This window comes from Schistosoma mansoni, chromosome W (assembly GCF_000237925.1).
Source record: "Schistosoma mansoni strain Puerto Rico chromosome W, complete genome".
Lineage (NCBI taxonomy): Eukaryota > Metazoa > Platyhelminthes > Trematoda > Strigeidida > Schistosomatidae > Schistosoma > Schistosoma mansoni.
In genome coordinates, this window is record NC_031502.1 from 28,921,814 (window position 1) to 28,937,099 (window position 15,286).

General features: G+C 34.3%; 1 protein-coding gene across 1 annotated transcript in view; it reads right to left on the reverse strand.

Moving 5' to 3' along the window:
* Positions 1-837: 837 nt before the first annotated feature.
* Smp_147410 (putative radical sam proteins) overlaps positions 838-15,286 on the reverse strand; it is a gene marked incomplete at both ends in the record, with an annotated part of 19,148 nt that continues 4,699 nt past the window's right edge. The window contains 3 exons of the mRNA XM_018789262.1: positions 838-996; positions 2,221-2,351; positions 3,423-3,576. Coding sequence (XP_018654723.1) covers positions 838-996; positions 2,221-2,351; positions 3,423-3,576 — 444 coding nt within the window. The remainder of the gene's footprint in view (positions 997-2,220; positions 2,352-3,422; positions 3,577-15,286) is intronic.

Consider the following 15,286-nt stretch of genomic DNA (forward strand, 5'->3'; position numbering starts at 1 on the left):
GGTCTTGTCGAACATACTAACCGTAAATAAAAATCTGATAAGCGGTATGATTTATAGTGTTTAGTTCATCTATAACTAACATATGTAATCAGTTATAAGTTCCAGATATCCTTCTGTGTTTCTATTAGAAAAGTTTTACGAAGTTATGTAGTGGAGTATGTGAAAATGCAACACTATAACATCTGATAGGGATCGGTTTGGGATATTATTCAGAATAACGAAATAAAGACATGTTAAGGTAGTGAGGCCTTTTCAGTCTCGTTCACTTTATAGGGATAAGTCAAGATATGAATTCTTTCTTTCTAAAACTTCATAGTCTTGAACCATTTTATTTATTTAAATAAAAATGACTAAGTAATCCCTTTTTTCCAGAAGATTTTACAAAGTACATCACTCAAGTACGATGTTTCATAAGACTTGTTGAATTGATAGGTCAAAAATTTTTGTTTTATCAACACTGGTGATCGGATTTGAAAATAGGAAGATAGTCTGAAGTCCAAGTTCAAGTTTAAGAAATGTGCCATGTGAGTATTTTTTCAGCCTAGAGAATATTTAGTCCAATCACTCAATGCCTGATAAGTTGGAATTTTTTAAGGGGGAGTCAATTGTATTGTTAAATAATCAATCAATTCAAAGAGGCTTCAAGGATCACTAATCATTCGGAAACAAGCAGTAGCTTCATCATAACAAGAACTATTCACGCGATAATGAAATTGGCATTTAGCGCTGACTGAAGAAAGTTTTATCTTGAGATGATCAAAATACTTTTACCTTTTCAAATAATAGTTGCTCTGAATAAACACTTTAGCGCGAATTAGTCGTTATGCCATTTTTTAGTTAACTTACTCCTTCAACTAAAACAATTTGAATGGTGCCAATTTGTTTCTGATTAAACTCTAAACTTTTATTTCGAGATATCATCGCTAACTCGTCATGTCGTCGTTTTTTCACTTCAATTGGTACATCATCAGTTAAATGATGATATGCAAAGGTTTTCTAAAGTGAAGTCAAAATACAACAGATAATGCAAATAGAGGAAGTACAAGAAAACGAGTAAAAAACACTTAGTTGTTTATGTTAACAGATTGAATAAACATATTGTGGTGAAATGCATCGTAAATTTTCTTACTTTTAAGTATTAGAATACTGGACCATATACAGAATCGTACAAAGTGGGTCATAATGTCCTTTAATTTATTTTCAATGATTTAAACTTATTCGTCATAAATGTCCATTGGTCTGAACTCCTACAATTCTAAGGAGTATCCGGTGAGAGAGGACGAGTCAATAGTGAAAATTAAACACGGGTAGACATTTTTTTAAAAAAGCAAGCGAATTCAAAGAACAACAAAGTGTGGAATATTAAAAAAGCAAACAACGGATTCATCTGTTGAATTACAATCGATTTCCAACTATATCACTTAGTGTCTCCAACAATTTTTGACGGTTGCTGCATGGTCCTGAAGCAGACAATTTATACTTCTCAACAAGACTGACTAATATTTAATGGGTTTACAGATTGGTGGTAGGTCCTAGTTCGGTTACCCCTTAAGTTTTTTTAACTTGCTTCTATGCTAGTTACTACTGGGATGTTGGGGTAGGTGGTGGTTTGACATCCTCAGCATATTACCAGCACTAGTCTCTAGACGTTCACAGTCTTAACAAACGGACTTTAGTCGTAAACACGAGTATCATCAAACAAGGTACTGATCTACATAGTATGCATCAGCTTTGAAATGATTGGGTGAATGGGCCTAATGACCCATTCGTATGGGAGTTAGTACATGAATCTTACCACAGTAAACTTAATGTGGTGATGTGACAATACCGAGTTGGCATATAGTGTTTAGAGTATAACGAATTATTGATTCTTAACAATATTTTTCAAATGTTCTCATGTTAATAGACATGTAGAAGGAACTTTTACATTTAAATAGGGTGTGAGTTAAAGAACATACCGAAAGTCTTTATTTCACCTTAGTGTTTTTAAAAAATAACTTTCTAAGTAAAATAACCTAACCCACTGTGTTGATTTCCAGTTGTGCAGCTAGATAGTATTATTACCCTTCATATAGTACACTATTAGCATATGGTCGAGTATTTGATACATTAGACTCTGTTCAACGTTTAGCGACTGGTTCATTGCAGAAAGAGCTAATGGTTAATCGACATCGATGAAATAAAAAAAGGAATTTCAAAAGCGATAGGGATGATGCATACCTCACGCATACTGTATGGGAAACAGAAACAAAATGAATAACCAACACGTTCAATAAGCTCAAGAGATTGAGAGTGATCTTCTTCAGTTTCACCACAAAATCCTGCGATAAAATCACTTGTAAGGCTAACATCTGGAAAAAAGATAACAACAGTATGAACTACGTGAGTATTCGAAAACGATCCATACAAACATATCAAAACTAGCACATTTAGTTAATTCCAGAACATTCGGCGGCTAATCAGAATTTAACTAGATTATAACAAAGAAATAAATACGGTCCTTAGGTGTATACATATATTCATAGAATGAAGCTCTTCACTGCAATATTAGAAAACCTAATTGATGCTTGGAATGAACAAGTTCCATCAGAAAAATATTTTAGGGAGAGCGAATTGCACAAACACTCTCAAGGCCTGTAGACTAAGCAAGAAGGAGACAGTCCGTATGTTCTTTCACTAAAATAAGACTGTTTAAAATGTAATGCATGGGATTCACAGACAACGATTTTGATTATCACAACTGATAATCTTCATTAAATCTGTTTGGTATTCACAAACTCTGTTTTCTTTTCGCTCCTCCTTTTCTCTTTCACAGAATGCTACTTAATACCAAGTAGAATGAGCTATTTGTTAATATTCCTGCTTGATGCAGTTTTGTGTTGTTTTCTGACTTATAGGATTTTCTGCAAGTTTACTTACTGATTTAAAGTGAAGAATGCGATCTTGTAGTTTTTGGTAAAATAACTGGCTCCTGTATACTTTACTATTTGCGGTTTGTAGATTGTTAGCGCTGAGTTATTTTCATTAACAAACTGTACGTTTGGAGAAGTCTAATCTATTTTATCTAAGGGATTTTAAGCGTAATTCGTCCCTTTCAAATTCTTGTAACAATACCACACTAGTTTTGGTCCCTAGATAGATTTGGATACTCCAAGGCAAACTGTTTGTTAAGAAAACTGGTTGTGTTCTGACTACTACTTTCTTAAACAAATGATTTCAAATCTCTTTTAGTCAGTTTTTTCAATCTAGGAAGTGACATTTATTTTATTAGCTCGATGGTATTAGAAAATCTAAATGGAATTAATCGTAAGTGCATAATATAACTTTTCTTGGTTCACCAACTTATTAACTTAAACTAGACGATAAAAACTCATAATTACGGTAATTTAAATTTACAAATGAACTAAATAAAGGATACTAACTTGGAACTATTTCATGAATAGTGTTTACCAACTCCATATATGCTTGTCTAGTATAACCCCTTCTCATGTTTTCCAAAACAACACTACTGCCTGATTGCGCTGGTAAATGTATATTTGAACAAATATTTTTACGTTCACAAATTAGTTGAAGAACCTATATGCAAATATCAATGAAGAAACTTGAAAATTCCACTTCGGTTCGATGAGTTGAAAGCCGGATAACATTATGACAAATAATAACTCATTTACCAACAAAACATTTTTTCAACACCTAATACGTGCAGGTCTGAGACCAGACTAGTTTTTTCGGGTTCGCTCTCCATGAGCTCTAGTTAGAAGCCGAAGTTTTATTGAAACTAATATTTTAGACACTATATAGTTAGACTGATTCCTCTGTGATTGTCACAAAGGGATTTTTGTCCTTTCTCATAAACTGGAACGATCAGTGATCGAGACCAGTCGGATGGGATTACGTTAATTTTCCGGATTTTCGCTAAAATTTCAGTTAATCTAACTGCCGAAACTGAACCACCATCCTTAAAAATCTCAAAAGTTATTCCATTGTGCCCTGCTGCTCTCCTTCGCTTTAGGTTACTTATAGCCTTTTCAATCATAAAAAACAGGATTTACATCAGTTTGCCATTCAGGTTGCGTGGAGATAATGGGTAACTGAAGACCACTTAGGTTGTTTCCTAAAGTGTTCTGCCCACCGGTTCATTCTCCTGGATTGATAGTGAATAATAGTCCCGTCTTTTTTGGAGATAGTTTCACTAACAACCGGATTTTTAATACTCGTTTCCCTAATAAGTTTTGAACAGCTGTCTACTGTTACCTATTGATGCTGATTTTTACGTCTTCTGATTTCGCTGCCTACCACTGCTAACGATCATTATGTAGGCTTTTGATCAACCTTTTTTAAGCTGCCTTCACTCTGAACGACCGACTAGCTACCTTTCTGGTTGTTTCTGAAATATATTCTTAACGTAACGTAAATATGACGTAAATATATGGATCCTCTATAGTCGTTTTGAAGACTCAGTATACATCAATAATGCGAGGTCTTAGAGTCCTATCTGACACAAGGTTCGAACATTGAATGCTACAACATGTAGTTCAGAGTGTGGTTTCAGGGGACCATAAATGATATTTCGTGAACCGAAATCACTAACATTGGTGGCACATGATGATAAAGATAAATGAAAATTGTCATTTGTGGGGATGGAAGAATTATTAGGAGGTGAGAGTGTATTCGATCGTTAACATGATGATCTTGGATGCTGATAGAGTTATGAAGGTGATAGTCACTTTTCGGTGAATTGGTGGTGGTCTTGTTGACCTGGGAGAGTGATCGCAGAGCCCAAGGGAAAACTGCCTGAGGCCGTTTGCGCATGGCGTTTCTATGGAAAGTGTAAACTTCGCATTTCAAATGGTCTTGCCGCAGGATTTGTAAGTCCATGGGATAAGGTGAGATGTAACATTTTTAATGTCAACATTCTCTATCTCCTTTTGTTGTGAGGTGGAATTAGAAGATGGTTTTTTGAGGGAAATGCCTTATTTCTTTAATGTCTCTCTGCGATCATCACTACGACTTCAACAACCTATATTTCTACTTCTATTCTTACTGTTCTTAAACCAATCTGCTTGGCATGTTAAGACCTAGTGGAACATGTGTATCAGTAATAAAGATCTGTTCAGTATTCACGATAGGCAAGTCCAAACACCACTTCAAGGAAGTAGCTATGGCAGTGCAAGTGCACTTTACTTGATTAAAGAACAGCGATTAAGTCTCCTCTGGTCTGTCTATATGACTAGGCAAATAATTTTAATTTCGCCAATACTTTGTCGTACGGCAGTGATTTTTAACCTTTCTCAACAGATCTCTGTGTTGTACCAGGCAGGAACTGACTCTATTTTTGAAATACTTGTGTTTGGGATGAACGGAAACGGTGAACAAACTCAAAAATATCTTAGTATCGACTAGGCCCAAGGTTCAACGTATTGACCATAGGATTCTAAAATCTTTGATGACACTTTAAGGTAGAGTGGAGTAGCTATCTAGCCCTGACGATGACTCTTAGGTCATTGTGTCCGGAAAACAGACAGCTTAATGTAATTTGCCATTTGTTTACCTGTGCCTTGATGAGCTGTATGTATCACAAAGCCATTGGACAACTTCGAATTTTTAGACCCTTCAGATAATCTCTGAAGATCATTTTGAAGTTCAGAATGATCAAATTTATTCTTCGCTGCTTTTTTTTACCCTGATGCCGTCAGCATACAAGAAGCTAGGTGAAAGGAATTTAAGAGGGCAGTTACATATCGAAGGGTTGTAGCTGACTGACTGACTGACATATCGAAGGAACCACATTGAGCCCAAATCTCTACCATGGGGGACCTCAATAAACACAGTTCGCCAGCACGACAACTTGGAATTAATTCGATTTTCGCTTAGAAACTCAAACGGACCCTTCAGAATAACTTTCCCTAAGATCCTAACAATCACGCTGGTTAGGCTTATGGGCTGATGGATTTCAGATATTCGTCTCCTTGTTGTTTTGAAGACAAGATTTCCTATGACGCTCTTCCACTGTTTTGGTAATCTACCTCGGGTTATAGATAGATTAAGGCATATGTTTCAAGTATTTGGAATAAAATTTGCTAGTATCTATAGTCATTTAAGATTCCTTTCATCATATCCCACATGTTTACCTTACTCAAGCTTATTTAATTGACCAAAGTTATCGAGTTCTTTAATGGCAAGTCGATAAGCGTTTGATCTAAGCTGGTTAGCAGCTGTAAGGGATACGTAGCATAGCGTACTCATTAGTGATCTGGTGTGGATATGTGACCGAGCGCTTGCAGCTAGATGTGTCGACTAAAACTAATGAGGTCAGTTTCAATGTCGAAGACATGCAGATCTATTTATTTTGAGGATGTATACATGACTACATATGTTTTAAATCAACTTGAGAAAATACTTTAGAACCATGATGTCGATTAACGATAGGCTGAATTTTGAATTTTTAAACCAGGCGTCTCACCAAGCTCATCATCGAAATATTTATTACCACCATTAGTAAAATGAATGTCTGTTTCAGACATACACTTGATATAGGCAAATTTTACTCATTCAAAGTACTTGGTACAATGAAATGCACACTATTTCTGAAAACGGAGTTTGCCACACAATAATGATTTACCGTATTGGTGCTCACCTTTACATACTGCTTTTCTATCCCTTATTGAGCTCTGGCCTATGCTTTTACTAAAACGAGGGTTACTGTCAATTAGACGCCTGTTTGTACGACTTTGAATATGAATTAGTTGAGGACGTCTAAGTAATGTACTAGAATTCATAATCTATCGCGAGTCAGTTCCATGTATTGTTTCATAGTTAATGTATGCAGTTTTATCATTCTGAAAGGAGTATCTGGCTATTTATGTGAGCTCTTACCCTAGATCTGGTATTTTGTTTCTTGCCAGCAATTTATTACAAAATTGGTCATGATGCTCAAAATTACACCTCACAATTTGCTTTTGATATTCCATAACAAGTTATCTTAATTTCTGGTTATTCTGTCTAATAATTTTACACGATTTAGCTCTATAATGGAGTACGAACTTTCCTTACTTTAGCTAACATAATGATGGTTCTTTAAGAGATTCATAAGAAAGTGGAATCAGCTTTTGAGAATGCCAGATTTTTCAGTTAACTCCAGACATAATATTTGACTGAAGTAAGAAAATGAGTCAAAAACTATCATCTTTAATTCCTTTTCTAGTCAAATACCAGATTTTAAACCGTACAATTTATTTCTACAGGGTTTCAGGATTTAAATGTATGTCCGATTCATTAGGAATTATGACAAAACCAACGTATGTGTTAAATGCAATACAGTTGAAAAGAAAACCTGCCTATTATTTTTGAGCTTCAAAGGAAATGAAATTACTAGAATAATGAACCTTAGGATGCTGTGAATAAGGTTGCTTATCCATCAGCAAGACTGACGAAGTGTTAGATGAACTGCTCACTCACTCAAACAAAAATGGATAGATCCTCTTTTCTCAGTACTTTTAACTGAATTTAACAGTTTACTTGTACATACCAAAGAGCAGACATCGTAAGAACAGAAAAGAGGGTATAGATTCAGATTTCCGAGCACGTTCCAAGAAATTTGAGACTGAAAGGCGCTGTGTCTCTATATTGTGCAGTAGCTCGGCATTTGATTGATACTGAGCACACCACTGACAGTCCACAATCCTCCAGAATTATCAGCGGACAAAGAAACTCAGCGTCTCCGGTTTACTGAAACAGTAGCAGTACAGAAACTCAAAATTTATTTATGTGTCCAGAATGAGACAGTAAACAATGTATCACTAACTTAATAAATTATTACTCTTTTGTTATTGTCATTATTATTATTACTTTATTAGTGTTTGTTTTGTTATATGGTCTTTGTCAAACTAATTCCTATTTTATGTACACCAAAATCATCCATTTATTCATCGGTTTTTTATATGCTTAATTCTCTAAATTTATGTAAACTCTTCAAATCCTGATTTGTTGTTATATAACCCATCGTTTTGGTATGTAATCCTAGACAATTACTATCTTAGTGCTGCAAGTCTTCTATATCTATTTTCAAGTGATTTGAATCTTATGTAAACTCTAAACAACCACTCTAATTATCACACAATCTTTCTTATCTGTTTTCGGGCTTCATTTAGTTACTGACTCACTCACCCCCTATGATTTTGAATTCGATTTCCAAATGATCTAACACCTATTCTTACACAGTTCCTCGCTATTTTAATTTTTTTCGTCATCAATGTCAATTGTTTTCCATTATATCATACCTCAATGTTACTTTCTAAAACATATATTAATGTAAGCAGCTGATGAGAAACCAAGAAATAAAGTGAATTCATACTATCCTGCCTTAATTGTTGCTTTGGCTTCATTCAGATTTGTAGAGGGATCCAATCGCATTTAATAACTAGTGATTCCCAGGACTTTCAAACTCGTACTCTAATATTCATGAATGGAATAGTATTCAAGTCAGACAGAAATTACTGAGCACACTGAAATTGTATCGTATTTTTGTAATTTAAACAAATTAGTCATATTACATATAGACATAACAATAGCTTTCGCGTCTATGTTGACGAAGTTTAATATCCCTAAAAGATAACAAAATACAATGGACCTGTTGTATTTATTGTATTATTTAAACTCAAATACAATTAAAAAGTGTAAGAAATATTTGAAAGGCATTACATCTGAACATTCCAACCGACACAAGGTTATACAGAACTAATAAGAACAAATTTATAATGCAATCATTAGATTTTTCGTGGACACGAAACTTTTCTTGAGTGAGCGAAAATGTACTGACGACGAATAAAAACTATTTTATGTCTATTAGTAATGAGACAAATCAATCAACTCAAATATAGACAGTCAAGCACGACAAATCAATGTGGGATCACACAAGACTTCAGGTTTAGGAGAAAGTGTAAAACTTTCAGGAAAATGTTATACAATATCAGAAGTGCTATTAAAGAACTAAATTTATAGGCAAAGGAGTAATAATCTCCTTTGAACCAAAAATAAGTACGATAAACATGATCAGATAGATTAAGAGGAATAAAGTTACATATAGAAGGAAACGAATGATTACTGTTTCATAGAACGTATACTCAAAAATTCTTTTACACATAACGGATATTACAATATCAGTACTTCGTTATTTGGACTCAAGTTTTTGAAGGCTTTGAAATTACATTGAAGAGATCAGAAACAATGATCTTCAGAGTCCGGTCTGGAGAAGAAATAAGTTACTTGATGTATTTCTAACAAGATTGATACCTCTTCCCTGATAAATCTTATCTCTGTATCTTTGTTCATTTGAAGAAAAAAATAACACCTGTCTAAGTAAGATAATACTAATATCAATGCTCAAGTAATAGTATTTACGTCGGCATGATAATTTGCCTGACAAAGCCTTCAAAAACTTGAGTCCAAATAACGAAGTACTGATATTGTAATATCCATCAAGTGTAAATGCTCATTTACGCAAAAATAATGTGAAACAATAATCACTCGTGACACACCAGTTTGTGTGTTAGAGTCCGATCATGTAGCACTGTGGAGGCGTCAGTGCTAAGGAATCCCATAATAAGAGGAAATGTCCATCCAATGCTTCCAAGTTTTCATTGGTGGTTTAGATTGCATCAACTCATGAATTCAACTTTCAAACTCACTATAATCTTCACAAACCGCCATTCCGATCATTTAAATTTGTCTGCTTAAAAGTAGTATTATAAAACCTTTTCTTGATAAAATACTCTCGTAAAATTATGATTCACATTTTGTCATTATTGGTCGAATAGAACATAGACTGTAAATTACTAATTACCAATGAAGACTGTAAAAATTGAAGTGAACCTAAAATGTTCAGTAATACGACTCGTAGAAAAATGGTATCATGAAGTTACTGTTACAAAAATGGACTACATACTTGTCTGAGCTTTAAGACTCAGTAATATGAAATATCTTTCTAACAACCGAATACCTTTAAACTATTGATCTACCAGTTGCCAGAAAATATTAAATAACCAAACGGACAAGAAGATTACAGAGGTGCGTTTTGTTTTGTAAATAATACATTTGAATGAAAAGAAGAATGAGATCAGGAAGTCAAATGTGAAACACAGAAATGGTGTACTCTTTAAATGTTAACTATACATTAAATAAAACATATACTGCTTTATTTCATGTGATTTCAGATATTTAGTCTTGGAAGGTGAACAATCTTATAAAGATTAGAGAGTGAGGTACATTGATGTACAATTCGCCAAAAAATATGCTATTGAAGTTGTTCAGAATGGTAGACTTTTTTAACTACTAAATATGGTATATTTTACTACCCTATTGAATATGAACTGCATAATACGATAGCATCCAAACATCATGTTATAAATCCATGAAGTTGAGCAACCGTTCACCAATTGTCTTCAGTGAGTTCCTATCTCACAACAGATGTCGTTTGAATTCCACTCGTAGGTCCTGGGTTGGAATCTCGTGAGGCGAGGTCGTGGATGCGCACTGCTGAGGAGTCCCACATTAGGACGAGACGACCATCCAGTGCTTCCAGGTTTTATTTGGTGGTCTAGCTTCAATTGACTCACACCTTCAACTATGAAAATACTAAATCACCACAAAAATCCCCTTCTGATAATCATGTTATAAAGTTGAATATTTGATACTATGGAACACAGATACTTCTGAAAATGTAGGAAGATAATTTGAAGAAATAGAGATGCTTTTAGATGATCTTATAATTTATCAATCAATGTACATTACGAACGTTGTTGATTACAGTATGTGTTAAAAATAATAACCGTATTGTTTAAGCTTATTGAAGTATTGACGATAGAAATATGATATATACTTATTTGTTTACTTATATTAACTTAGCATGAAATTGTTTTTATTAGCTTAATATAGCATTAAAGTGAGAAGGAATTTAAGAAATTTTCTTTTTTCTAAAAAAAACCTGTAGGAGAAGTATGAGAACTTTGAATATCCATTAAGATATCTAGGTGTGCAATAAAAATAGCTCAAAAAGTTTGTTTAAATCTATGTACTTGCCAAATAGATAAAATGGATACATTGACGACAATTAAATGATTAGTCAAATGACAGTGTAATTAGTCAAGATATAAATAGTCTTACACACATGATCGCTTTCACGTCAGTAAAATTGTTTTATGTATTATTAAACATATGATATAAATAATCACTAATAATCAAAGTGTTCTATCAATCAGTTCCTAACTCCTAAGTATACTGTAATTAAATAGTTTTTGTTTCTATCTTAAAACACATTTATAATATATGAGCAATACTTTCCAAATAATAAACATTCAGTCAGAATGATATCAGTATTTTTAAACACAATTACATTATTAGTCTTATGTTCTGAATAGAATCTGTTACAATGTGGACATTTTCGATGAATAATTATGATTACTTTTCGTATGATTTGTTCTGCTGTATATTGATTTTTAATCTTTTTTTTAAAGACGTTAATGAAATTTTAATCAGAAATTCCCTGAATATATGGGTTTAGTATATCACCTCATGGATTCAAACTAGAGTTGAATGACTGTTCAGTGCTCTATAATGTTTAGTATATATTCAGACGATGTCAACTGGTAATGATAATTATATGACCCTTCAATTTTGTTATTACAAGCTACCTAAAAACTCAAGAATAGAACTAGAAAAACAAAAATGGTTTTAGTCAGTGTAATAGGGAGAAATAAGCTTTTTGAATGTAAGTTGGTGATACACAATCACAGTTACTAATGTTACTAGTCTGTAATAAGAAGTACATAAGATTTTATGGTTCTTAATTCAGAGAGTTCTTAAAAAATATTTACGTTACCAAATGTTGAATTGAACATAATCAGAAGGGGTTTTGTGGAGATTTCAGTATTTTCATAGTTGAAATCATGAGTCAATCGAAGCTAGACCACCATGGAAAACTTGAAAGCACTGAACGGTCGTTTCGTTCTATTGCGGGACTCCTCAGCAGTGCGCATCCACGATCCCGTCTCACGAGATTCGAACCCAGGGCCTACCAGTTTCGTGTGCGAGCGCTTAAACACTAGACCAATGAGCCGGCATCCAACGGTGTTAATGTCTAACTTCAACCAATCCACGAAAAGGCCGTCCAGTGCTTCCAGGTTTTCCATGGTGGTCTAGCTTCAATTGACTCATGCTTTCAACTATGAGAATTAAAAATAGTCGTAAAAGCCAGAAAGTAAACTGAAAACATATTAACATAAATCAAACTTTCAGCTAAATAGCACTGTGTAAAACACTGAGCATTGAGTTCTTTTACATCTAAAGTATTTTACATTCAATTGGCAATTTATTTTTCATCATGCCGAATAAATTCAGCAACAAGGTACTAATAATAAAGAAACACCATACAGTTACTGTTTGAAATATCAGTTCCTTATTTGAGCAGTTTGCTAGAATTTCATAAATTCCATGTGGTTTTCTTATGGAATTGATATGAGTTAAAGAATCATCAAAATAAGTAATCATAGAAAATTGTTCTGTTATAAAGCAGTGATTATCAACGTGACGTGACTCCCATATCATTCGGGCTATTATTCAGGATTTATCGGATACGTTTATTACTTTGGTCATTTTGAAATGTAACTCAATGCTCATCTGACCAGTGCTTTATTGACTTTCATTGGTCATTCAACTTATCTCAGTCCCCCTTCAAATTAAATTTTGTGAATCGAGATCAATGTTGGACCACCGTCAAAAACCTGGAAGCACTAGATAGCCGTTTTATCCTAGTAAGGGACTCCACAATAATGTCCATTCACCATCCTGCATGCAGGACTGCAACTGAGGACCTTCAGTCACGCACGTGGACGCGTAACCTTTGGACCACTGATTTGACGTCCAAAGGTGTTAATGACAAACTGCAACCAATCAACAAAATCGCTCGGCCATCTTCCACCGTCTTCGTTGAGTAACCTCCTAATACCTGAGACCACTGAATTCTACTGGTCTCTGCTTCTCACAAGGACTCCAAAAATTTCCACTTGAAGCTAGTCACAAGTGAGCAGATGATAACTGTTATTATAGAGTTGTGAAGATTGTTGAGTTTCACTGAAGCCATGAGCTGACCAATGTTAGACCACTGTTGAAAAAGACAGATTGTGAGGACACTAAGACATCGAATTATGATATTGTTTGGTCACAGTAATTAAACTTCTTTTATTTCTACTTTTTTAATACCTGTGATGTGAGGTTCTTTGTTGGGATGAAATAATACTGTGTGGCTAATAGTAAGTTGCATCAAGTGTTGTTTTGCACAGTATATCCATGGAATTTAGATTTCTCACATTCGTCAGTCGTTACGCAGGTTAATCGTAGTAATTGTAATTATCCACTCCGATGGATTAGACAATTATCGATAAGTCTTGCTGTTTGAACGCTATACTTGGATCCTAAGCTAGTCTCGTGATCCCCAAGCTAGAACTACACAGCGACTTGAACACGAAAGAAAAGGCGTAAAATATGCGAGAACTATACTCAAAAGGTTCCTTTATGTACAGAAAATATAGGGCTTTATAGTATTTTAGAAGTCCTTGGGTTTTACTGAAAATTCTAGAATACTACTAAACATAGTAGCAGTGTAGTAATCAGTCAATCAAAACCTCTACATGTGACTTTTCATTTTTGCGATATTTCTAGCAAAATTTCTAATCAAACTCTGATTGGGTAGAATACTTCTTAATGTTTTCTGAGCTAATCTGGTCTATTGCGAGAAATTTTCAGGATCGCCCCAACAATTATAAAAAATGTATATGCTTTAAATGTTCATAGTTTATTACGCTTTAATGAGTATTTTGTAAATGTTGTTCATTTAGGATGATAATATAGATTTCCTAACACAGTAATTCTTATCCTGCATTTACAACATTAATTACGTTGAACAAATTGAGAAAGAATATAAAGATGTCACAGATATTCGGAGTTTGATAATACCTTTAACCTTAGAACCTTTTCAACCAAAGAATACCAACCCAATCAAATCAGAAGTTAGAAATGAAGGAGCTCGAAGATATATTCTACTGGTCACTAATAAGTCGAGAAGCATTTGATCTAAGCTGGCTAGCACTTGTAAGGGATGAGTAGCACGACGTACCCATTAGTGATCTGGTGCGGATGAGTGACTGAGCGCCTGCATCCAGTAAGACTAATGAGGTCAGTATCAATGTCGAGGGCATACAAGATTATTTACTTGAGGGATTCATTTACCGTTAAAGGCATTAATGCAATAATTTTCTGATCAGCCAGTTTACATATTGCAAATAGAAATTTTCCAGTTTGCTTTTTTGTATAGTATTCGTACTTCAATGTAACCGGTTCATTTGAACTTTGTGAGATGATAATCAACTAATTATATTGATAATTACGTTATATTATAAAGTGACTAACTTTGGATAGTGTAATAAGATGACGAAGTTTATCAGAATCATCTGATGTATTAAGGCAATACATTTCGAACAATCTGACCATACATATACATGTTAGGAACATTTATATATAAAAATAAAGTGACAACCAAACAAATGGAGAGTAAGAGGAAACAGAGATAATAAAGAAAATAATGTGAAAAACAATATGAAAATCACCACTCCGGATAATGAACTACTATCCCTAGGGTAGGCTTAAGATGAGAAGAAAATGTTTTTGAATACATAAAGGGGAATGTCCCATAACATGGTCCTGATAATCCTCGTTTTCCTATTACACTAGCCCAATTTATCAAGTAGATTAATTGCTTGAAATTAACTATCGTTATGAAATGTAATCAGAGATCTCTTACTGAGTGAGTGATTAGTATAATGCTTGCTACAAAATCTGTAGGTCTTTTGTAAATAGGCGTTGATCTCCATTTATAAATAACGAGAACATCGATTTAATGTCTGTGCAACGTGTCTTGGTTATAACGATTGTCTAGCTTACACTGAACGATCCCTAAAAAATCATTGAAAACTACTGAGCTGGAAAGATTTGAATAAAGTTATGTTGTTGCTTTATACGCTTCACCGACCATCTATCTTAACACTTTGTGTTACATTAAGGTAACATGGTGGTTGGAGGTGGTCAACAGGAAACCCTGGACCCGGGTTTCGTGCTACTTGGCACTCGTCAGCAAGGTGTACCTGTAATCTTGAGGGAACTGACGCTCCCTGGCGGATTGGATCTCGTGTCACTCAGCTTCACAGTCAGAGACGTTACCACTGAGCTATTCGGGCCG